Below are 25,588 nucleotides of genomic sequence, written 5' to 3'. Positions count from 1 at the left end.
AAAATTCGTGCAGTGTTTATGTTTACATGTGTAAAACTTTTTGTTATTAATGTGCAATGTTCATTAATTTATTATGTTTATTGAAATGGGTGTATCAAATTTCGTTGAATAAAAATAAGCTGAAACACTAGTGAATGAAATTACTTTGCTCAGAGAAGAAAACGTCGAAGCGTACGATGAAAACTCGAAATTGAATTGTTGATAGAGATTGTGACACAAATCAAAACTGTTCTTACACGAAAAGCACGGCACAAAATACTTTACACAAGCACTGATAAAACAAAAATAGTCTCCTTAACCTCCAATATACTATCATTTAGGTGCCTCACTTTTCATTCTACTGCGCAAGCACGGATCGGTCAGTAATTTTATTACTATATTTACGATCTTTTCGACCCATGCGATGCTAGTGGCAGAGCGGAGAACTAATTGAAGGACGGGTTTTTCAGGACGCCGCTACTACATTCTCCTATGCTGTGTCCACTCCTTTACTCTAATCTCCATGGTTGTTACACCCACTGAAGTTATGCCTATGGACAGAGGAAGTATGTGAATGCGGTTATTTAGCGAAAACCCCAACAGCTGCGCTAGTGTCGCTAATCCACTTCCAAATTGTTCCATTTCGTAGAGTTCTTTAACGGCTCGGATCTTGTAATGGCCACTTCCAAAACCACAAATACTTATAATAGACAAAATTGGGAAGATGCTGTAAGTTTGATACTATTTTATATTGTCAAGTGATTTTTTCGTCAATGCTTCGTCTCTGTTGCAAATAGCCAAATTAATCCAATTCTTTCATTCACAGGAATTTCCGATCTTGTGTCAGACATGTTTGGGCGATAATCCGTATATTCGTATGGTAAGTAAATTATTTAATACATCAAATCTTTGTTGCATTACACCATCCCATCAGCACCTTAAATCAGCTAAAATTGTAATCACAACTGTGCAAGAGATTTTTACCTGTGTCAGTCACTTTAACCTAAACCTGTTCAAGTATTTAATAGTCAACATGAGATATTCTTTACATATGACATCTTGTTCACTATTTTGTGTATTTTTTGCAGACAAAGGAACGCTATGGCAAAGAATGTAAAATATGCATGCGTCCATTCACAGTATTCAGATGGTGTCCAGGTGCAAGAATGCGTTTCAAAAAGACTGAAGTTTGTCAAACATGTAGTCGTCTGAAAAACGTATGTCAGACATGCCTCTTAGACTTGGAATATGGCCTGCCAATCCAAGTACGAGATGCAGCGTTAAAAATTAAAGACGATTTGCCAAGATCTGATGTGAATAAGGAATACTATGTTCAGAACATTGACAATGAAATAGGCAAACTGGATGCAACAACTCCAGCAGGTGCTGTTGGTAAATCAGCTGCCGCCAGCGACTTGCTGATGAAGCTAGCAAGGACAAGTCCATATTATAAAAGAAACAGACCTCACATTTGCTCTTTTTGGGTGAAAGGAGAGTGTAAGAGAGGGGAAGAGTGCCCTTATCGTCACGAAAAGCCCACAGATCCCGATGATCCATTAGCAGATCAAAATATCAAGGATCGTTATTATGGGGTAAACGATCCCGTTGCTGACAAATTGATGCGCAGAGCTGCAGCAATGCCAAAATTGGAACCACCAGAGGACAAATCAATAACAACTTTGTATATTGGAAATTTGGGAGATGTTTTAACGGAAAAACAATTGCGTGACCATTTCTATCAATATGGTGAAATTCGATCAATTACAATGGTGCCGCGGCAACAGTGTGCCTTTATTCAATACACACAGCGAAGTGCGGCGGAAGCTGCCGCTGAACGAACATTCAACAAACTAATACTGGGAGGAAGACGTTTGACCATAAAGTGGGGCAGGTCACAAGGCAGACAGGCTATTTCGGCCGCAGAAACAATCAAGGAAATGTTAGAGCCTGTTCCCGGGCTTCCTGGAGCACTACCCCCGCCACCTGAGAATATGGGCAACAATTTCTTTAATTTGCAAGCCACGCCAGGAATCATGATGATACCTCCACCTCCAGTAGCTCCACAATTTATGTTTACTCCTCCAATGGCTGCTGCTGCACCTATCTTTCCTCCAGGAACTACACCAATTCATTATCCAAGTCAAGACCCTTCAAGGATGGGAGCAACGCAGGGCATTGGCAAACCGTGGCCAGAAGAAGATTAATATTGGCATCAGTTCTAATATCACTGTAAATATAAGACTTATATAATTACCTCTATTGCAAAAATAGCTTCATGCTTTGTCTTTATTATGAAAAACGAAGGGAGTTCGATAAAAATTGAGGAAACACTTGATAATTGGAAAATTTATATACCCATCTTCATTATTCACACTGTGGAAATAATAGGTCAGGTTTCACACCATACATAAACTTTTACAATATTAAACTTCTCTGTATTAGATTACAAATAATAAAAACTAGAGCAAAAGTAAATGACATTATCTGTATTATTTATGTACCACTTCACTATTCAGTCTGACAAGATAGTTTTAACCACTGCCAGCAATTTGCTGCAATAGAGTATGAACGTAAAAATATATGAAATAATCACGTGAAATTTCAGAACATTTTCCACTGAATTCGCCTAGCACAATATGAAAGAAATTCAAAGGCCTGAAATAAGATGAGCAAGCCTATTATACAATAAAATACTTTATTCTGTAAGCTGCCATTAAAAAGATCTACATCATTACACATAATTGACCAAGATTTAAAAATTGTTTGCATATTAAACCATGATAAAATATATTTAGGTGAATAAATAATTTTGGCGTCGTATGAAGATCGATGAAAGAAGCGCGAGTCAAAAATTTGTAGATATAAAGATAAATTCGTGGAAGGCACTATGCATGTGAAAAAGTACGCACCCTTTAAAAAACATCATTTATATGTATTGAACATTACATGCCAAATCTGGATATCATTTCTGGACAGGATCATGTAACTCTTGTACTGTTTGAAAGGCAAGTCAAACAATTTCTTGCTGTAGATATCAATATCATATTTTCTCTCTCTATATATATCTTATGTTTTATATGTATAATAATACATCTATTATATAGTTTTATTTACACATTACTAATCTGATTGAAATTCATCGATAAACATATTGTGTTTCATTTTTTATTGTAAATTTTTTTTAGTCCAAGCATTACGCAATTTGAAGTAAGTTTTGTGGAATGCACGAAAATAAGATATTAAAGTAATGCTACTCAATGGTAGAAAACTAAAGATGTTAGTACAAGGAATTTCAACAAACTACTCTAGCTCAACTGCATCTTGTATAATGTATGTACCTTCCCATCATCTAATATTATCATATTCTCGAGAGTTTAACAAAATTTCACGACGTGGAATGTTCGGCATATTTGGGAATGTTAGAAGAACTTACTACCTATGTTGAAAAATTATTACTGATCGAAAAAGGCAGTTAATAAACTGGAGTACAACGCGTGAAAGCATACGGATTAGTTGTCGATATTTGATCTCTTAAACATATTATCAATATTCAATGTACTATCGTTAAATCAGACAACAAGTAACGATTATAAAAAATGGGCTTAAACTTCAAAAACTTCAACACTCGACATACGTAGTTTAAAAACCAAGGTTACACGAATAGGCGTGCTGAAATGTATTATTGTAAAAGATTATCAGAGAAATAGTAATATTTGGAATGGTTTACATACAAGAAGAACACGACTCATATTTTTAACGAGAAGTCGAATTACAATAAAAGAATAAAAATTCTTCTACAATTAATGAAATCATGAATTATAGTTAATTTTATTTACAATTCTTATTGTTGATTAAGGCCTCTTATATTGTATGTTTCAGTAAAAGAAATACTTCCTTTGGATTATATACATTTCCATAATATTAAGATCAATTAATAATTATCTAAGTATGAGATGAATATTATGTTTTATTGTAACAGTATGTCAAATAAAAATCCTATTGCAAACTGCTGTTCTGGAAAACTCTCACAAAAAATATAACAATTTATTTAGTTGTTAAACTTTCATGTTTATACTACTAAATCTTCAACAGTTATTTTATTAGGCACGTAGGTATTGTAAAAGTCGTAAATTACTGCGATTTTTTACTTTTCATACTCAATTAAATTGCTCTAGGTTCACCTAAATTCTACATGGTGTATAGAATGTATTTAAGTACACTTCAAGTTTAAACAATTAAGTACTTTTCAATATGTGTCCAACGCTTACGTTGAAATGCTGCCATTCGTTAATACTTGTATTATAGCATACTATTCGTAATATTAATTTTTTTTTCTTTACCATTTAAATAGGGAAATTGCTTTAATATCTATGAATAATTATCTATATAAAAATACTATTCTATAGTATTTCATGGTCGCTTGTATTTTTAAAAATAAAATTATCATTCGCTTTTCGAGCTGCCCATTAAATCAGAATTGTGTATAAAACTCATAATTCAAATATAATAGGTGATTCTGCACAAGTAATTCTAATTTATATATTTTTGTATCTTTTGTCAAGTTTAATTAGGGAATTAGGTATCCCATGAAATACTGAACTTAGCCGTATATAGCCACGGACTTTGTTTCATACTGTGTTCCATCAGACAAATTTTTGTAAGTACTACATCCGGAATACCAGATATGTGCTGTATTCATTTCCCCCTCAATCTAATACTCTATTTCAAATATTTCCTATAACGAATATGAATAATTTGAAATTATTCAATGTTTCATATCTTACAAAATTCTAATATTATTCCTTTAAAAATCAAAACATATATTCGCACCTTCGTTATATGTACAATAGGTTTCGAAAAAGGCCGCCTAATCGCCTGATACGAACGATAATAAATATCGAGTGAAAAAATCTTGTGCCAAACGTGAATCTATTTACCAAACTACTCTTTACTATCAATCTTAATTCATGATGTAAGTCGACAATTTGCACTGATTTTGTGGAACTTGCGAAAAAAAACCGGGGTAACAAGTTTTTACTTTATAAGGAATAAGACTTTTCGACCTGTATATTTCAGTCATATTTATCAACGTGCGCAAGTATCCAAATGTATTATTTCGGGACTAACAATCACAGGTAACTGTGAATTCAGTGCGTGGAATGTTGCATACATTGTTGCTCCTTCCCTCATTCTAGAAAAAGAAATGTAACCATTCTTTCCTTGTTCATATCGAATTTACCAACAGATTCATGAAGTAGAATCCGTCTGTACTATATACATTCAATAAAGGAGAAGAAAATCTAGATGCCTTCTCTGATTGTTCGAATAGAAATGTAGCAAACAGTTTTCTCGCAAATTTTTGTCATTCTACCTATAATTTACCATCACTGATTTTCTTTTTGCTTCCTCTATTTAGCCGATCCTTTAATTTATCTAATTTGCTTATCGATGCTATATATACCGTACACTTCTCAACCTAAAGATGCAATACACCTTGGTCATGATTGAAGTGGTTGTGATGATGGTGGTGGTGGTGATGTGGGTGTTGATGATGCGAAGTTGATGCATCATCATGTAGTGTTACTCCAGTTAAATCTACAATTTCATCAGCATCTTCGTCACTGCCTGTTGCTGCGCTCTGTGTTGATTGGTGACTGCCCGACGAAAGTTGACTGTTACGAGAAAATGAACCACGTCTTGGGGCAGCCAAGGCACCTCGCTGATTGGCTGGTTTCACCGTTATTATCAGATTCGATGAATTTGCCACCATCATATCAGTTACCTATACCCAAAGTGAGTTTTCAGTCAAAATTTCTTTATATTTTTGATCTTATGTAAATTGCTTCATCAAGTATATGTATTGGAATGTAGAAGAGAAGTTTACGAACTACAAAAATGTGTATTTCCAATCTTGTACGCTTCATGATTTTCATGTTATGATAACTATTATTGAAAACAATTGAATATAATAGAAGAAAAAATATTTATTTTTCTTATTAGCGGTAAACATGATCAACACAATGAATATAAATTGAAACAAGAAATTACTTTTCAATTATTTTCAGTTAGAGTCATGTCCAAAAACTAAGAAAGCGTCGGTCTACCTGATCTAGAGTTTTTCCAGCTACTTCTATTCCGTTTACTTCCAGCACTTCGTCATTCACTGCAAGAAGGCCTGTACTTTCAGCAAGGCCACCAGGAACCAATCTACTGATAAATATTCCTGGTACTTTCTCAATTCCTCCACCAGCGGAAGGGGGTAATACTCTCACACTACTCCCATCTCTGATGTAAAAACCGAGAGGCTTATCTGAACCGTGCTTCAAAAGCCGAACACGTCTGCACGTCTCTGGCAAAATATCCACATCGATGATAGCGGAAACCTATGAAGATGTTGGTATAAGTTTGTACTGATTATTAATTATTTTCCATGTTAATCATGGTTAACCGACAATTGCAAAAGTTACATGTATCGTTATTCGATGAACAAACCTGTCTGAAATCATGGGGATTCGATATTGCCAATGATTTTGGTTTCCCAGGTGTTCCACCTAAAATACTTGATATTAAATTCCGTGGTTTCATGGTTCCATACCCATTCATTTCTTCCAAACTGTCCCCTGCAAACATAATTAATAGAATAAAAATTATTACCAATAATTAATATTATGTAATTCAATTTGAATATCATACTACCCTAGTAGCATTCTGAGGTAAGCTTGCCTACCAGCTGCAACTGCAGACTCTATGCGTCTACTTTCACATTTGACTGCGGGTCTGACGTTAGAATCTGCATTATTCGAAATCTTGCAGAAGTCTGATGTCAGGTAGCAAGATGCCGCTGTCAGGGAAGATTCTGAATTGACTCTGTAGAAAGACTTCCCACAGTCTTTTCAAATTTTTGCAACTGAAGGCAACGCTACTAGGGTAGTTTTGGTCATCATATTCAAATGAGATGTATCATCTTATATATTTGAAAATAGGAAACAGGACTAGGTATTTATAGTGTGTACTATTAAAATGATAAGATATTGCTTTAATCAAAAATTTATGTAAGCCCTTGTGGTTAGATTGTGAAAATATTACCTGTTTATTTAATCATGAAAATTGTAAGAATTTATCATTAAAGTAAATAGCTTTTATAAATAAGCTGACATTGCCATTAGAAATTCCAGTTGCCTTTTATATATAGCGACAATTGTCTTGAATAATTTTACATGCAAATCACGTTCGACTCAGACATTATGGCTATCGCCTTCCACAAAAGGCAACAGAAAGGTATGCTTGGAATGCTCATTTGAAATCAGTAGATCATATTTTCAAACCAAACGCACATAATGTATGAAGATATGTAGGGCATCTGCTATTCACAAAGAAGCATTCCATAGGACTTACTAATGTGTAGATCAAGGCTTATCACATAATAAGTATGTGAGTGAAAAATCATGCGTAGAAATTGATTGTAAAATGAACGCCCCCTTTCGACTCAGATTCATTCTGATTCAATGATTGAATATAGTTCCAATAACGTATACAGAAAGATATTATAAGAAATAAAAGAATTTTACGAGAATGAAAATACTGCTAGAGATTGGGAAGCTTATCTATTTAATAATATTTTATTAAATTATATGACCAAAATAAAAAAAAAAAGATTGATGTTAGTGGTCGATTCAATATCTTGCAGTAATCGTCCACTAACTTTTCATTAATTGACAAAGAAACCAAAATTATAGTTTCAGCACTGGGGGCTACCAAACTTTTGTTAGTTTCAGAAGTACACGAAAAAATATTTAAAAAATTACGTTTTCTTTCATATCAGCAATAAGAGTTTACAGTAACAGAAAATAAACCACAGTGTCAAAGTTATTTCCATAATTGAATTTTATTATAAAAAATTTGTACAATCACAGGATTAACACATTTGAGATAGAAATTGGTAAGCATAACAAAAAAAAATTTGATCTAAAGTACCCCTAATTAACTAGTAAGCTTGCAACATCAAACGTAGGTTAAATTTGTTAAAGTATGCCGTGATGAGTGTATGTAGCTTATAGTTACAAAATACATTATATGTATGTATAACAATTATGATTTTAATAACCAACATATAGATCATTCAGCTTTTGAGCAAAGCTAAACCTAACAAGAAAAATATGGCACTGTGTTTAGGTTCTGTGGTTATATATTTAGTAAGAGAAATCTCGAGGTAAAAGCTAAGCTAGATATATTTTATACCGACATTAGTTTAATGGCAATTTATAGAAGATCACAGATAGTAGCAGTAAAAAATTGGTCACTCTTAATATTGTCCTCTGCAAGTTTTAATCACTTTCAATGAATTTTTAGAACCATGTGAAAATCAATTGATTACGAATAATTCGCAGTGAAATATCACTTTTTGGCAAACCGCGTATATTCTTTCAACCAATATAAATTACACACATCAAACAGCCACTGGCCAAAGGCACCCCAAAGCTGTACTCCGTCGCATTTTCATACACCAAAAGCCTGCTGGCCCATTCTGTCCCATTGTACCACAACTACTGCCTTTCGCACACAGAATAAATATTGAAATTAAAAGAAATCTCACAACCGTAGATAAAATCTACCTCGATGCAAGAATGCAATAATGGTCAACAACTTATAAAAATATCCAAGAGGTTGGAATATATAATGTTGATTTTTGCATGCAAGATAACCAGATAAGATCCCATTCAGTTATCGTACACAAAATTATCAAACTCTCTCGCAACACGTCTGTTATTACTCAAACTTACAAAAGCAGCAAGTTAATAATACACTCTCCATTTCAAAATACTAATGGATGGCGAACGGTAGATAAAAATGCTGTTGAATTGCACCGAGGTATCGAAATGGCCAACCAACCAAAAAGATTAGATAAAACTCGAATTTACCTTTGCGTTGAATGATGATTCTGAGGACTGGCTTAGCAGTAAGCAGCGCTCTACCCAAATTATCATCGTTGTTTATAGGAAGTAGATCTCCATCTCTTGGGTCCGTGTATGAGATTAAAAAACTAAAATCTGCATCCAATTGGTGTAACTTTGCCAGAAGATTTTTAAAGTCCTCATATCTAATTGTTTCATTTCTGTTCAGCGAGAATCTTCTGAATTCAGCGTCAAACTGCACATAAAAGAAAAAATTGTTTAAAATCATTACACATTATCACAAGATACAAACACATAATTATAATACAACTAAGAACAAGAACGCATTGTACTTTTTAAAAGAAAACATCGCAATATCGACGTAGCTAAAAATATGTTAGACAATGGTCGTGCTTCGAAATAATATCAGGAACCATACTCCTACTTTCTGGTTTTATTTTTTATTTTTATTTTTTTTTTCTCAATGCAATTAAAATTTAAGCTGTGTAATGAAGTACATAGCTGTAAAGAGATTCGGTAAAGCCAGACGATTGGAAAAAAAAATAGAAACACACTATTCTTGATGAAATCATAAAATTGGAACGAGTCACAAGCCCTTTCTATGACATAGAATGCACTGAATGACTCATATGGTTTGAAGAAATATTTAAAAAGAGTAATCTGAGTACAGTGACTAAGTCAGATATCTGATTAATGAGATGAAATACATATGATTTCTATGCGTTAATAAATGGATCATTGGAATTGGTTAAAGATCATTGATGACTGAGGGTAGAAGAGGGGCCTCACCTTACTCTTCACTTCGACGATGCCGTTGTCCACGCGATGGTGGAGTTTATTCTTTGACATGGTCTATTTGAGAGAGAAAAAAAGAATCTCAGCAAAACCCCTGTCGCCGAGGGCGAAAATCCATAAACAGAAAATAACCCGTACAACACGTAGGGACGCGAGTTGTTGGTAAAGAACGCGAAACCATAGTACGAAAACAGGCAAGCTACTGAGTGATTGGTTACATATGTAGGCAGCTGGAGCGGAGAGGCGCGACGATACGGAATCTACCGCTGCATAGGTGTCGCCATCGTTTTACTCCGTGTTTATTATTCAAACTAGCATTCCGATTTCGAACACGGGAAGATTGGTATGAGTGCGAGCCATGTAGGAACCAAGTATGAAAAATCAGCAGCAATCAGCCATGCACTTTCCAAAATTGTCACCTCCGAGGATCAAATTTACAAGCTCCGTCAAATCTTTTCTAGTTATAACCGTCCTCACTTCGGCATTTTTGATATCTCAAGATCGTCTCACACACGGAGCAAAATGTCGTAAGAATTTCCCGCGAGCGAATGGAATGTGAAGACACCGTGTATATACGTCTCAACTTGCTCTCAACTACGCTTGATGTCAAACAACCGTCGAACCGTCAACAGTCACGCACTTAGTATTTTTCAGAGGCATTCTAATCATTACTAGCGAGTAGCGATGGTAGAGACTACTCAACTTACTCTCCTATATCTAGATGCGTAGTTCATCACCTGAAAATGCAAATACGATGATTCTTGAGTAGTGACGACAGGTGGCGGAAAATACATATGCATCGGAAAACAACAAGATAGGTTAAGCTAATGAAATAATACGGAAAAAATATATAAAATGAAAGAGGAGAAATTTGTTGTAGAAACATGGTTAAATACATTTGTTGTACAGTCTATCTATATAAGCGTATGGTCCGTTGACTGAAGACACATAAAAACTGCTTCCTTTATGGGACTTTTCGTAATTGAAAATGCCCAACATAAATTCGTCGCCAAGCAGCGCCCTCTGTGTCCTCCCCTACACGCGCAACTCAATCCGGTAAGCGGTCGGTAAGTAGAGGCGACACGAACTAATGTTACCATCCTTCACCACGTGTACCCAGATAATACAGAGTCGAATAATAATATGCCTATAGAATGACAAACGGGAATAGACTGAAATTTTCATATAACCCCGTATGGACGCCGTATCTTTTTAACTACGAAAATTCATTTGGGCCAAATTCGGCAATATCAATCTAACTGCATCGGATCGACAAAAATAATGTTATCTAAATATAAACATGCACCTCGTTTACCGTTAACACAGTTAGAAACCTTTTCTTGATGCAAAGGATGGGAGAAATAGTCAAAGAAGTTAACCAAAGAATGGAAATGTATAATTGTTCCTATATGTACCTTATTATTTAATTTCTGTACATATGTTTAATACTTAACCCGTACCGTTAACTGAAGATAATAATAATATATGTATGTATCTTCGATCAACGCTCCTATCTTCATTGCGAAAGAAGATGCAGCTGACATATAAAAATAATTTCTCAACTGATGTTAGATTTCTGTGGTTTTAAAAAAATGCATTTCATTTGCAGCGGAAAACCCAGAACTTTGTACACGAAAATAGCGCTTGTAAATATTTTTCGGCAATTGGGTAAGACTCGATTGTTACTGATGTTTGAGTCCATGCTGTAACAAACGTCGATGGACATCAGGCTATCATTATCACAAAAGCGATTAACAAAAATTTAAAGATGATCAAGGTTCTTTTCAAATTCTACTCATATTACCTGGTTAGACTGCGAATCTGTCCGCTGACCCCCAAACACAAGATTGTTCAGAAATTTATTATCAAGTGGCCCAGATTATGGTTACTCATATCTATCCACTTTATGTGCCAGTGTTGATTGTTAGGAATTTCGAGTTTGAGAATATGTATTCCCGACAAAGTTGATACTATTTTATCCGAAATTTCAGCACTTTTCCGGTAACCCCTAATAATGATATTACCCAGAGTATACAATCGTGTGTAATAATATTATACAAGATATCAGAAACTAACGACTCACCTAAAGATGGATTTTTCGGATTCTCTATAATGAAATTTTCATCAATTATCTACGATATCTCTGTCAAAAAAATACGGATGAAAAGTTTTAAGACCTTTCGGAAGCTTCAAGAGTGTTCTGCTTCGAACAATCCATTAGTCTTTTCTGAGACAAGATTCTGATCTATCGAAGTATTTCTATAGATTTCTGCGAACAGAATTTACAAATTTTCAGACTTAGGTAGAAGAAGAATTTCACGAAGTGAAGAGGAGATATTGTTAGAACGTTAATGAGTTAGATTATGTATGTCAAAAGTACAAGGAACTTGTTGGAAATTCATGTAATTGCTTCGTAATCATCCAAGAAATATTTATCGGTGATGAGTTATTGGAACAGCATCAGTTCCGGTGATGGGCTGATTGTCCGTTTTGGGGAAATATACATAGGTCCGTTAAATTCCAAGCGATACTCTTCTTGGGAAGATCATAAAATGCCTGTACTGGTCTTGGGAATTGGTGGCGAGGCAGCCAACTTATGCGTGAAACGTTTAATTATGGGTGCATAATTTTTTTTTTCTGCGTTTTACGGATGTATCCTCTGGAAGTTCGGCCTTCACAGCTTCATCGGCTAGTATCTGCGAGGTATAAGAAAAATTTGTATACCATACACATATTATGTATTATCTTACTTAGTAGGACGTTTTGTACAAACTATTTTACTCACAATTATGTTGTAAGTAACAGTAATTCAATAATGATCAGTTGAAAATTTTTCCCACTCACATAGTCTTATTTTTTATTCCAATTGATATGTGATTTGCATTCTTGACAGATCACTTCCTTTCCGTCGAAAGTAATAAATTTATATGTATAATGTGACAAAACATTTCTTTTGTGATTTTTAATTGAGTCTGAAATCAATTAATAATATTATAAAATGCAAGTTTTCATATTAGTAGCCTTTCTTTTTATGTATGTGAGTGTAATGATTTTTTGAAAAAGTATTCAACAGTAGTTCCAGTTAAGTAATCTGGAAACCAAGCGGATATAAAAAGTCATAAAAATTTTTAACTAATTTTCTACAATATAGATTAAAAAGCGAATAGGGTAGTTAATTTATTACTGTATTCCATTTTGTACAATGGGTAAAGAACCCATTTTAGACGGATCACCCGTATCTTAAACGAACAAAATTTGAAAGTCATTTCTAATACCCGGTTTTGAATGAGCTTCGTTTTTTTTTTTCATCGGTTATCACGGGATACGTGCTAATTTGGTATGCAAATATAGTGTTTTATTGTAACATTAACTTGTGTCGACTGCGAAAGGTCAAACAGGGGAGAACAATGTTGAAATTGTCAAACTCTAAATTGCCAAAGGTATCTATAATGCACCTCGTTGTCTTTAATTAAGAAACGAAATTTATCAAAAACAAACATGCATTTACGTCGAATTTACTCTGACGAAACTAGAGAAATCCGAAGGTATTACGATTCCACATGCGTTACACATTATCAAAGCATGACTTTATTGACAATGAATTAAATTTACGCAAGAATAAAATTGTCACTTCGAAAACTAAAATATATTAGTATTTGAACAGTGAAATAAGTTCACATATGCTCGTTTCCACACCACCGCAAGCGGTAGAGCACCCGGTGCGTTTTTTTTTTACGTGGTATCCCCAGTAGGCCTACTCCACGGAGAATACTTGCAAGATCGATCTTACGTTCTTCGAAAAATTGCAAATGACTCTTTTCACATGTGATTTATGGTAAATTGTTTTCCCCAATCAATTTCTTTCTTCTAAATTTTTCAGATCATATAACCCACGGACCATTTATTATCGATGAAAGATGACTGTTCGAATTACGGATGAAAGATGGTTATTTTAATTATGGATGAAGGGTGATTGATTTTATCTTACAGGTGAACGGTGATTGGCTTTGGATGTTCGCGCACGGTTTTTTTTTATGAGATATGAGATCATCACTAAAATAGAGAACCCGGAGAATACGCAAAACTGGAATTACGAATCGCTGTAAGACGTTGGCATTTACCTATCGGAAGACAATGCAGAAATCTTTGAAGAAACAGAGACAATTCGGAGTAGAGAATGAGCACAACCACCAAAATATGACAGACCTGTATAATTCTACAGTGAAATACAAACCGAACATGACCTATGAGCGACACGAGAAAAAAACTGACTCTAAAACGATCGCAATACAAGACTGTAAAACCATTAAAAGAAACTATAGCTGAATAAATTTTACCATACTTTGTCATCATGATGATTCTAAACTACATCGCTAAATCTATGTAACGGTCAAAACAAGATGACTGATGCTGCACCAAACCTAAGCCTCAAAAATAAAGCATTAATTTTACAGTATAGTCAACATAACTCAGTTATAAAGCTGGAACGGATTGAAATATAATTAACGAAAAAGAGACAAATTGAAACAGACAAAAGGTTTGATAAGCTGAAACAAACAAAAAGATTGATTAGCTGAAACCGACAAAAAGTTTGATTGGCTGAAACACACAAAAGGTTTAATTAGCTGAAACAGACGAAGGTATGGTTAGCACAATCACATAATATTATATAATATAATACTATATACATATAATTGAAACAGACAAAAGATTTGATAAGCTGAAACAAACAAAAAGATTGATTAGCTGAAACAAACAAAAAGATTGATTAGCTGAAACAGACAAAAAGTTTGATTGGCTGAAACAGACAAAAGGTTTAATTAGCTGAAACAGACGAAGGTATGGTTAGCACAATCACATAATATTATATAATATAATATTATATATATATAATTGAAACAGACAAAAGGTTTGATAAGCTGAAACAAACAAAAAGATTGATAAGCTGAAACAAACAAAAAGATTGATTAGCTGAAACAGACAAAAAGTTTGATTAGCTGAAACAGACAAAAGGTTTAATTAGCTAAAGCAGACGAAGGTATGGTTAGCATAATCACATAAGTTCATACACTGACAAAAAATGTTTCGCATCCAACATGATATTCGCTTTGATATTCGTTGCTTCGATTATTAATTGTATCGATGAATAAAAAACATTCTAAATGTTTTGAATCGACATCTCTTTTTGCTTTGAGTCATTACAGTGAATATCTTTTTTGACTGAACATTCTATAGTTCTCAGTGCATTTATTAAAAAATTGGATTTGTTGCCCTAAAACGGAAAATATTACGATCAGTTAAGCACGTATTTCAGTACATTTCAGATATATTTCATATATACTTACGTCAAGATTCTCCACTATCAGTATAAACTACCGCGATTTTTGTTCCTGCGCGTTGAGCACCGGCTTCCAAATGCCACGCTTTCTCTAATAACTGAAAAGCATCAAGTCCACGCGCAAAGGCGCTGTGGAACTTGAAAACCTTGTTATTCGTCAAAAATTCAACGAAGAGCTGAAAAATCAGCACGTCAAGAGTGCGTAACTCTTATATATAAACTGTATGCAAAATCAACGCGCAGAAAAACGTGTCCGATTCCCGTTATTAATTTACGCGCATAAAGCTGCGTCCAATTCTCGTGAATAATCTACGCGCAATAAGGCGCGACAGATTAAACTGTCAAAAACTTTGTATTTTCTGGGACTTGTCCCAAAAATTCTGTAGAAACCCAATCCGCATCTGCATCTTTTAGATATCAGATACATTGCTATGCGGATTGTGGTTCTCAGATTACAAATCAAATTGAAATTGGAAGGGAGATTGGAGGGCATGCATTATTGTGTGGCGTGACGGTCGGCGGTCCTCTTCGACGCGAAGTCTTCGAGCTCAACATCTCTCCCCATCTAGCGTACCACGGAACGCGATAGATGGTCCAGAGATGCGTTTTGCCCATTCAGACGATCACAGAGATCAATCGCATGGAATAACGATCGGTAATGACTAAATAATTGAATTGCATAACGATTGAAAAATGGTTGCTGAGTGACAAGAAATGAAAAATTCAATTTCGTCAATACTCAAATGCTTTCAAGTGGTCGAGCGACTCGAATACGGAGTCTTTTAGGAAAAAAATTTCTGTGATCATCTGACGCTGTGAATTACCAAAGTTAGTAACATCACGGTACATCGCGACCTTCCTACCCTCGCCTGTTTCCCAACGAAGCCACCCAACGGAAAAGAGAGATTCACACACTCATGCATAAATCCCGCGACGGATCCCAAAACGTCCACCTACCTACCCGGTTACCTATATTCGACCTAAACGATTCTCCATTTTTTCCAACACACATCATTCTTCATCATTTGCGCCGTGGTCACTGACTTACATTTTCGTTAGTTACCTGCTAGGAGCAAAATGTTTTTGTATCGTAGTCTGCCTACTTAGAATACGGTATCGCGGTTGTATCCCGAAAATTTTAATACTGCATTTGTTATTTTAGTAAATGTTGGCAGACTATCGGTACATTAACCTTTTGTAAAATTGATTAAATACATCCTGTATGCCAATTAGCATTTTTCTAAGCGAGCTAAGCCTGCAGTTGATCAATACTTGTTGGCTGTTAAAAGATTGAAAATGATATATAATGTAAAATGCAATTTGATTACGTTACGTCATGCCAGACTTTAGAGTTTTATCGATTCAACAATAAAGTAAATAATTGAATACATTCAAACCTCAGGTGAACCCACCACTTAAACGGCTTCATCGGTAAATTCAAACGTAGATTATTACATCAATTACGAAACACAATTCGTTCTCGCGAGTGCCGAGTAAGCGATTGGTTACCTGTCGCGATACTCATTCCACTTTTGGCAACGTCCAAAATTTCTAACTTCAAGTAAGCTACGGTAAATTAAATTGCGAAACGAAATTATTCGACTGAGAGTCATGCACGTTGCGATCGTGAATGAGCCTATCCATGCAGCTAAGAAATCAAAGATCGTAACAATTGTTACCGCCACGCCACGTGACAGAGGAATCCCAGGGAAATACCCATAACCTAACACATGCAAACTCACCAACGTTGCCGAGAAATGGAAAAGTTACTCGGAAGTCTCTGCTTAAATCTCTAAAAAACAAAACACTTGAATTAATTTAGCAAATTCGCTTTTCAGTTTTCCAATTAATTATTACTCTTATCTAGTTTCATATTTATGCACTGCATATTGTGCAACACCAAAAGTTCGGCTTTAAATTGTACCACCTTGAATTGTCAATCAATAATTAAAATAAGTATTGTTACCTCGACTCTGGGCCACTCCACACTTTTACACGTAGTAGTTCTTGTAGAAACTCAGGTTTATTGGTGATGCGATGAACTATTCACGTAATTCAGATCTTCACTAATCTCTTGTAATCCAAAAAATCTGCACCGCAATAACACTCGATTCTACACCAACTTTTTGTGCTGTAGCTGTCTGTTTCAACCGACTGAATAAACTTGCTAACAATACAACTGCGCATTTACCGAAAATCAGCCAAAGAAATAATAAAATTGACACGCGACTCACCGAAAAAAAAGTAGATTTCACTGAAATCTGAAGTTATACAAAACAATGGAAACTCGAGACACGAGAATTCACTTTCACCGTTTGTAGAATGTTTTTATTTCAGTAATTCGGATTTTCTTCAGGCTACGCACTGACCCTGGTGTATAATTCACAGATGAATATGGTGAAAACACACTGATCGAACAACGCGACACAAGTTGATCAACAGGGTTTTAAAGTTGAACTGATACCGATAACACGTGATTCCGCTCCGATTGCTCGGAAACGACTGATGCCGCACGGCGCTCAGAAGAGTTATATCAATTCTCTGAATGACGGAAGATAATAATTCCCCCTCCCTCTCTGTTACTCTTCTCATGGGGTGGGGGTAGATTCGATTCGATAGCGAAAGTTTATAAATTTCCAGAGACCATTCTTGCTGCTGCATGGAAAATTGAAAAACGTATAAAGTAGATACACAGTCCCCGAAAACCCACGAGTAACGATTTTCGTTTGTTTTCATGGACGCTGCAACTTTCCCCCCAATCACCCCCCGGGCCGCCCCGCAGAGCCACCACCGAACGCCCACGGATAATTCTAACGCCAGAATTGAATTCAGCATCCCCAAAAACCTTCCGAAGAACGATTTCTTATCTAGCACGTAAACGTGATCAAATGTTTAGAGCATTGCCGTAACAAGCGACGTCGTTCTATAGTTGTTACGCCATTAGCCAGAACCATTGGTTACTAGCCAATCAATTGAATCACTTGCCATCAGCTGCTGACATGAGACCATTCACGTGACTGGCATTTCTGAATCTATGACTGACGCTAGTACACGAAAAAGTTCGTGGTGCTTTCTATCGGGTAATCCGGCCACGTGATTTTGCTTTGTTGATAGAAATAATCGAAAGGTCAAATCTACGGAGACTACTCAGCGGTAAAATCTAAAGTTTCTAGTATCTGCTAGTATTAACACTTGGGAGTTGGGCCTTCACTATCTTACATGTGTCGTTGACGTTGACTTGTTTATGAGAAGTCCCTTAGAAATGAGTACAGCCGACGAACAAATAGAACGACAGAAGAAGCGAAATGATACAACTAGGAAACGTTCGACTAAATTAGATTCTGAGGAAAACAATCCGTGTTTGAAGGTACATGCATACCGATAGATACGTAACCCCCAAATGTTACATAAAATAATATGTTATCGAAAAATTTTGAATTATTTTTCTAAAATTTCAGGAACACCATTTATCACTCAAATGCCTCAATGACAACAATGCTGATCATGATGCTTGCACTTTATACTTTATGAATTATAAAAACTGCAAAGATTTTTGGGTAATTTAATACGTTATCAGAGTGTTATGTGAATTCATCATTATGATTTCCTTGTGTATGTAAAATCGCTAAAAATCCACATCTTTCCTTTCTTTGTAGGATAACTTTCAAATGTTCACTCATCTTTAAAATGATTTTTTTCCTGGTATTTCAGTATCAAGTAACAAGGGAACGTAGAAAGAATGGAATCAAACCATACCTTCCACCACCTGCAGACAGACTCAAAATAAAAGGAGAATATTTAAAAGCCAATTCTCCTAAATAATTCCTTAAGTAGTGTAACAATAAACTTGTTCAATATGTATAATCACGAAATAAATACCGTATTTACTTGATGTGTTTGAGTTTGTTTATTTGAAAATATGAGTGCCTATAAATTACCTACCAGTATACTGTACGTATGGAGGTTATTAAGTATTAAGGGATTGTACATTCTTTTATCAATGAAACCAGCTAAAATTCATACACGGAGAAATATTTTGAATGTGTAATTAGTATGACTTCTATTATTCATTTACCAAGTTATAGGCTAATCAATGATAAGTATGGCTGTTTGTGACCGTCACAGGGATTGCTAAAAAAAAGTGTAAAAGGCTATTTTTTAACTTCTAATGGGTGATGTGTGTATGCAAAGCTTGTAACTGGAATTACTATGTCGGATACTGACTTATATGTAACACAATTCAAATCTGACCTCAATATATACGCATACGCACTCACTAGATCTGTGTATCGCTGTTACAGAAGAGTCCATAATTATTTTGTACATTTTTCTTAACTTATACTTATTATATCATCAAGTCTGTTACACTTTATACATAAATGCGATATTCAATATGTATCCGGTATTAGAATTACAAAATATGGGTTGCTTTTAAAATACAAAAGAATACACTCAGAGAATAGTCCAGTATTAACAGATGGACAAGGAAACTTTATTCACTAATATTTCACTAGTGTTTACGACAGATTATCGTTAGTATAGGCAAGATTTATATCAAAATTTAATTTTTCTACTGTACGAAATGTAACTTTTATTTACTGGAGCTTTCCTTTGAGTTTTCCTTTTGCATATACGTGTAAAACACTTCTTACAATTAATGTAGCCTCAATGTTTCTGGTACATTGAAATTCGGCTCCGTACAAGATAGATTACAATAATGTATGCTATATTTATACAATCTATGCAATAAAGACAGTAGTGAGAAGGAAGAGGCGTTGGAAAAAAATTTAATTCGAATGCATGTCAACAGATTCCAAATCAGTTATTAACGTGCAAAACAAAATATATAACAAAAATTACGAAAAATTGATTTAAAATAACGGCTAGTGAAAATATTGCGTCCGAGAGACGATATATGTTAAGAACTGAGAGTTGTGCACTTGATTATTTGTGTGTTAGCCAAAACCAAAATACATTAAAAGAGAGCTAAAAAAAATTAAATGCTAATCAGAAAAAAACATAGTGTGTAGATATACAATGTATAATAATATATTACTTTGAATAGGATTCAAGGCGTGCCAGCTTTTCTATTATAAAATCATTTTGTTTTTGTTAACACACTCAGAAATTTTGTTGTGTATAATAACAAAAGCAAGACTGATGTTAAAAAGAGTTTAACATACCTAACGAGAATTATTGCACTGAAATGAGCTTGGCAAGGCTACTCTGTTGTGAAAATTATCTATATAAATTATATTCGGCATAAGAGTTGTATGGTATAAAACTAAAGCAAATAAAGATTAAAAAAGTATATAAGTGAGGTTTCAGGTATTTGGCTAAACTAGTTGATAGATGTTGTTTATTACGTTGTTGTGGATTTCTTGCTTTCACCTTCTCTCTTTCTCTATGTTTTAACATGTATCGTCAGCAAGTAGTCATTCGGAGTGTTCTCTTATATGAAACGTATATATACGGAAGTGATGGCACATTTGTCTCACCTGAAACAAAGTTTATAGCGTCATTATTAATCATTCCATACTTTTTTGGGCTCAAGTTACCAGTCGTAAGAATAATCCTATGATAAGAAAACCGTAAAAAAAAAATAATGAGATATGTTCTTATTGTTTTACAAACTGATGAGTTGAAACAACTGACAAATCCACAGGAAAAATACTCTCAGGTTTCATAGCACTCAATGTAGGTAATTTAGGAGAAATAGGACACCAATTGTGTGAAAATAAGGGAATATTAGGATTCTTCAATTTCTGCATGCGTGAAGAAATTCAAAAACATTGCAAGGATACTGAACCTGATTTTGACGTGGACCTAAATATCTCCAAATATCCGAGCCCACGGATCTCGAATGTAAAAAAGGGAATTACAAACACATTACATCTACATACAATTCTAAATGAAAATAAATTAAAAGATTTTTGCTTTTAGAAAAAATTAAAGAACTGGAATGAAATCATGAAATGACTAAAGCAATTTCGTACATTACGCCTATTATTCGCTCTTTCGTGTTTGAGATCCATGGATTTAAATATTTAGAAGAACACGGCTATCGAAATTCAAAAATTAAAAATTAAAAGATCATGGTAAACTACCAAAAACAGGTAGTTTTTAGTGGGAAATGGTGTGCTTCAGACCACATTTAGGGGAAACCTTCAGTTTCAGAATGCCTATAGGGAAAGTGAAAGAGATAGGGTAAATTTACTTTCAAGGGAATAAGGGAACTACTATGAAGCCTGTACTTTCCTGGAAAAACACGCTTGCTGAATAAAATTAATTTTAAACATATTTCCACAGTTCGCGAAGTGACGTACGCGAATTTACCAGCTATGGAACATATTTCATTCATGCTTTACTTGTTGAAAGCTCATAGAATATGTAATGCTATACGTTACTTTTTCTTTTAACTGAAATATTGTGTAAGCAATCAATCATTCAACACTTGGCCCTAAAGTTTTTTTTTAAATGTAACGTATATCCAAACACACATTCTTGATTTTGTCAACTTGCGAGTGATCTTTGTCAATGATAAAAATAGGCTTTTTATTGTGCAATTGAAGCTAAGGTAAATAACTGAGGATCGAATAACAATAATCCCAGTTTTTTTTTATCAATAAAATGATCAAACATTTGAACAAAATCATGCTACTTGCAAGTTTTTCCAACAGTAGTTTTGCAGCGTATTTTTAATGACAAAATTATTACCTGTACAAAATTAGTGGAGGAAATTCACAATTAGGAAGAAATAGCACATAAAAGACTCACCACACAGGTTCCGTAGTGAATGTGGGCAACAAGTGCAAAAATGGATACTAGATACATAATTTCAAGTTCAATCGATGGCACCATGAAAGAACAAGCTACAGCACCTGCTACAGGAATAAGAATCCAAGGAAATATCTCACACCTGGTGTTGCTCATCTGAGAAACAATTAATCGACACTGCAAATGAAAATAAAAATAATGAAATGAATTGAATTATTGAAGAATCTAATCTATATATATATATATATATATATATATCTGTAAAAATGTGAATAAACACTCACGCATATGTTGGAAAATATCGTTCCGATGGCAAAGTAAATCATTCTTGGATCTTTTTCCATAATATTGTTTGGTGAGTATATTACCCAAAATGTTGCAATAGTAAAAAATATAGTTGCAGGTACTAGAGGTCTTACAGCTTCAGGGAACGATCTCATTTTCCCTGTTTTGTCTCTATATGATCTATAAAAGTTGAAATGAAAACTAAAACCATGCTGTAAGAGTTTCGAAACCATATATTTGATAGAAATTACGATAATTCCTTATTTCTGCTCTCTTAGCGGAGGAACCTAGATGATGAAATAATAGAATAGCAGTTACTTGTATATGTTCCAGACCACCATTGGTAAATTAGACACCAGTGCGCTGACGTACAGTAATATTTCAAACATAATGCCAGCTGAAATTCCACCTGGAAGTTCAAATTTCCAAGCTTCATGACCAGCAAATGTTGTCAGAACAAACACGATGATAGTAGCCTAGAATAGATTAGTTCCTTTCAAATGGGGAATATGAAAATAGAGAGAACTATGTAAATAATCAGTACTCGGCAAAACACATTTTCATCTTGTATCATTAATGGAAAATAGTGAAATGAAGGACCAGAAATTAAAGCTCGTTGCAAAAGAGCATGATACGTTTTTTTCTGGACTTCTTTAAAGTCAAGCAATTGATTTTTTAAAACTGCACACAGAAACAAAATTAAATAATGAACGGCCGGGAGCTATAATAATTTTACATTACCTCGAAAGATTCATAGTATCAATATTTTTTGTACTTTATACATACATAAAATTTTCATTACTTTCAGTTGAACATTCTATCGAAAAACGAATAACAATCTTGCTCCGGAAAATTAGGAGTATAATTAGCTAACGATATTTCTATTGTAATAAGCTTTCATAGCAATGAATAATATATCAATCAGAATTGAACCAACCAGCATAGAGGCATCATATCCCCAGGGTAAGAAGAGAACACCAGTGTTGTACTTCTCCCAGTGGCTTAGGTAGAAATTGATAAACACGTTCCAAAGAATGAAATACATTCTAAGAGGTGCTACACTATGATCCGTTCTACCAAATACCGAATACATGCAAACAGTAATCAGCATAGCCGTCCAGCTATCGAGACCATGGTCAAACAATTCTCCTAATGGTCCAGATGTTTGAGTGCGTCTTGCCTGTTTCCCATCAATACCGTCTAATTTCCAAACAAAGTAACAGTTATTTTATAAGTATATTAAGATTGAAATTTTTTTAGCCACCCTTGTGGAAATAAGCTACCAAATTATTTAAATACACTTGGTTGATTATTTCTGCACGTTTGAGTATTTTGAGAAGTTGCGCAATCTACGTACTACTGGTTAAACACATTATGCGAGTCATTTATTAATTTTCTTTGGACAATTGTGCTTGGTTCTATTTTCTCGACACAAACAGAAGTTTCAGATGGTCCATGTCTTGAATGAGGTACTTATGAAATACTTGCCAAGCGTATATGCCATGAATATGTTAAAAGCAGCCATAGCATAAACCCATCTTGGTATATTTGGATATTCTGGGATATTGTCACTGGATGCATAATAGTAGTAGTCGTAGCTTGCAAACATCAGAAAATTCACAACAGTGAATAGGAATCCAGTGAACGTCAATAAGTTCGGAGCCACCCATTTTGGACAATACTACATTACAAAAAATTATGATGATAAAACAGATACACAGATTACATCATCATTCTTATCTAATCTCAATCTGTCTTAAAGCTTTCAAACTAATTTTCCAAGGAGGTTACTTATTTTGAAATATGGAGCCAATGTGTAAACTGAAGAAAACAAATTACGAAAATTTTATTCTAAAAGGATCTTGTAGTGCAAACTTTTTTAGCTTGAAAAAACATTCTGAATGCTTTCACGTTGTCTTGATAAAATATCCATTAAAATTCAGTGTGAATAGAAAACTGATTCCATAAAGTGTAGAATGAATTGCATAATAGAAAAATGTAGAAGTACCCAGATGATGCCCCTAATTCACATGCGTATTGTGAATTAAAAGTGCTGACGCATTGAATAAATTTTAATGAAAATGATAGTAATGGTAATGAATAATTTATACCTCTACTACTTTGTTCCAGAAAGGGTGCATCACATAAATACTCAAGGGACTCGTATCCAGTGAGCTGTACTGTAAATTAAAAAGAAATATTCATGGTTCTCTGCGTAGAAGGTATTTGTACAAAGAGTGAGTTTTCGAGGATGAGAAGACGTTCGCTCATTACTGGAATTCTGAGTCACTAATTTATAATCTATCAGGTATAAGTACAGGTATGAACTATGACCAACTGTAACAAACTGGATTTAAGGCATGAAGCAAGAATGTATTTAAAATACGCACTATTCGTGATTAAAATTTTGATTTCATTCCAGCGAACATAATTTTCAATAGAAATGAATTATATAAATTTGTTACAGCATGTCCCAATTAAGGATATACCCTGTACTACCTGTAGGGTGTAATTTAGGTTTCTAGATAAGCCGCACCAAAATGTAATTACGACAATTATTGATATATGAAATTTAGAGTGAAGAAAATTAGTGTTCACCTTATAATTTTCGAAGCCCATAAGATGCTCCTGCGTCAAATAGTCAACTTCCAGTTTCATTTTAATAATTATCTCGATATCAAAAAACGTTAAACTAACCACAAGACAGGTCACTACTTCACGTAATAATAAACTACTATATTTCCATCAATTGATTTAAATTAATCAATGACTAACATTGTATTACAAAAGTATATTTTAACTAATCTTGATAAAATAAATTAACATTTTTCGTAGTTAAGACTAGAGAAATCGGACTTGTGATGCGAGTGTAAATGCTCATCACAAATCCTACGATTTATAGGCAAATTTTTCCACACAACATACGCATGCGCTTGGCACGCTCAACGTTGAAGCCTGGACTACGTAATGCATTGAGCTGAGCTCGTATTCTTTTCGGAAATCTCCTTCAGAGTCACTAGTGAAGTTTACATCAAATTTTTACAATAGTTTACACCACGTGCTTAAATGAAAAGAATGAATTACTAGATAGCAGCACCGATTGGTATGTAACATCCGACCGGAACGTCCGTATGTTTTATCGACTATTATTACTGCATGTTACTTTTATCAACTAACCAAACTCGAAGTACGAGAACCTTGTAACCATAAGGAATTAAAACAACTGTCTAGCTATTTGGAATATCCCTAGATGGAAATAACTATGACATTCACTAACCAAAGCTTAAAAACCATGTTACGAGATCTTCGCACTACAAAGAGCTATAATATTATTATACGTTATTATATATCACTATCATATTAACACCATAATTAACTAATACGATTATATCCAATTATTATATAACACTCGACAATGCCATTTGTGCATTCGGAGCTGAGAGCTATACTATAAGCAACTTACGCTATACCATATAGCCTGGAGAATAGAAGACTGTAAAAC

The 25,588-nt window shown here is 34.4% G+C and overlaps 4 protein-coding genes across 5 annotated transcripts; 2 read left to right on the top strand and 2 right to left on the bottom strand.

Moving 5' to 3' along the window:
* The first annotated feature begins 518 nt into the window (after positions 1 to 518).
* LOC124300049 (pre-mRNA-splicing factor RBM22) lies at positions 519 to 2,457 on the top strand. Its single transcript, XM_046753674.1, has 3 exons — positions 519 to 708; positions 806 to 859; positions 1,068 to 2,457. Exons 1-3 carry the CDS (start codon positions 655 to 657, stop codon positions 2,181 to 2,183), a joined length of 1,224 nt encoding a protein of 407 aa, XP_046609630.1. The 5' UTR covers positions 519 to 654; the 3' UTR covers positions 2,184 to 2,457.
* LOC124300050 (partitioning defective protein 6) lies at positions 2,097 to 10,379 on the bottom strand. The gene is made up of 5 exons (XM_046753675.1): positions 9,681 to 10,379; positions 8,898 to 9,126; positions 6,472 to 6,599; positions 6,084 to 6,362; positions 2,097 to 5,761 (listed from the first exon to the last, which is right to left on the bottom strand). Exons 1-5 carry the CDS (start codon positions 9,738 to 9,740, stop codon positions 5,456 to 5,458), a joined length of 1,002 nt encoding a protein of 333 aa, XP_046609631.1. The 5' UTR covers positions 9,741 to 10,379; the 3' UTR covers positions 2,097 to 5,455.
* A 7,675-nt stretch (positions 10,380 to 18,054) lies between these two features.
* On the top strand, positions 18,055 to 19,152 carry LOC124299847 (coiled-coil-helix-coiled-coil-helix domain-containing protein 7). Its single transcript, XM_046753237.1, has 3 exons — positions 18,055 to 18,391; positions 18,483 to 18,581; positions 18,736 to 19,152. Exons 1-3 carry the CDS (start codon positions 18,269 to 18,271, stop codon positions 18,844 to 18,846), a joined length of 333 nt encoding a protein of 110 aa, XP_046609193.1. The 5' UTR covers positions 18,055 to 18,268; the 3' UTR covers positions 18,847 to 19,152.
* On the bottom strand, positions 18,908 to 25,022 carry LOC124299846 (ethanolaminephosphotransferase 1-like). 2 transcript variants are annotated; one of them, XM_046753235.1, is made up of 8 exons: positions 24,685 to 25,020; positions 24,198 to 24,266; positions 23,575 to 23,767; positions 23,024 to 23,286; positions 22,405 to 22,562; positions 22,086 to 22,266; positions 21,802 to 21,978; positions 18,908 to 20,522 (listed from the first exon to the last, which is right to left on the bottom strand). In XM_046753235.1, the coding sequence occupies exons 1-8, from the start codon at positions 24,742 to 24,744 to the stop codon at positions 20,460 to 20,462; spliced, it is 1,164 nt and encodes a 387-aa protein (XP_046609191.1). In that variant the 5' UTR covers positions 24,745 to 25,020; the 3' UTR covers positions 18,908 to 20,459. The 2 variants fall into 2 exon arrangements, with proteins under 2 accessions (XP_046609191.1, XP_046609192.1); XM_046753236.1 differs by lacking the exon at positions 24,198 to 24,266 and having other exon boundaries at positions 24,685 to 25,022.
* Between the last annotated feature and the right edge of the window lie 566 nt (positions 25,023 to 25,588).

This window comes from Neodiprion virginianus, chromosome 3 (assembly GCF_021901495.1).
Source record: "Neodiprion virginianus isolate iyNeoVirg1 chromosome 3, iyNeoVirg1.1, whole genome shotgun sequence".
Lineage (NCBI taxonomy): Eukaryota > Metazoa > Arthropoda > Insecta > Hymenoptera > Diprionidae > Neodiprion > Neodiprion virginianus.
Note: the sequence above shows the minus strand (reverse complement) of the source record. Positions and strands in the feature narration are given on the sequence as shown.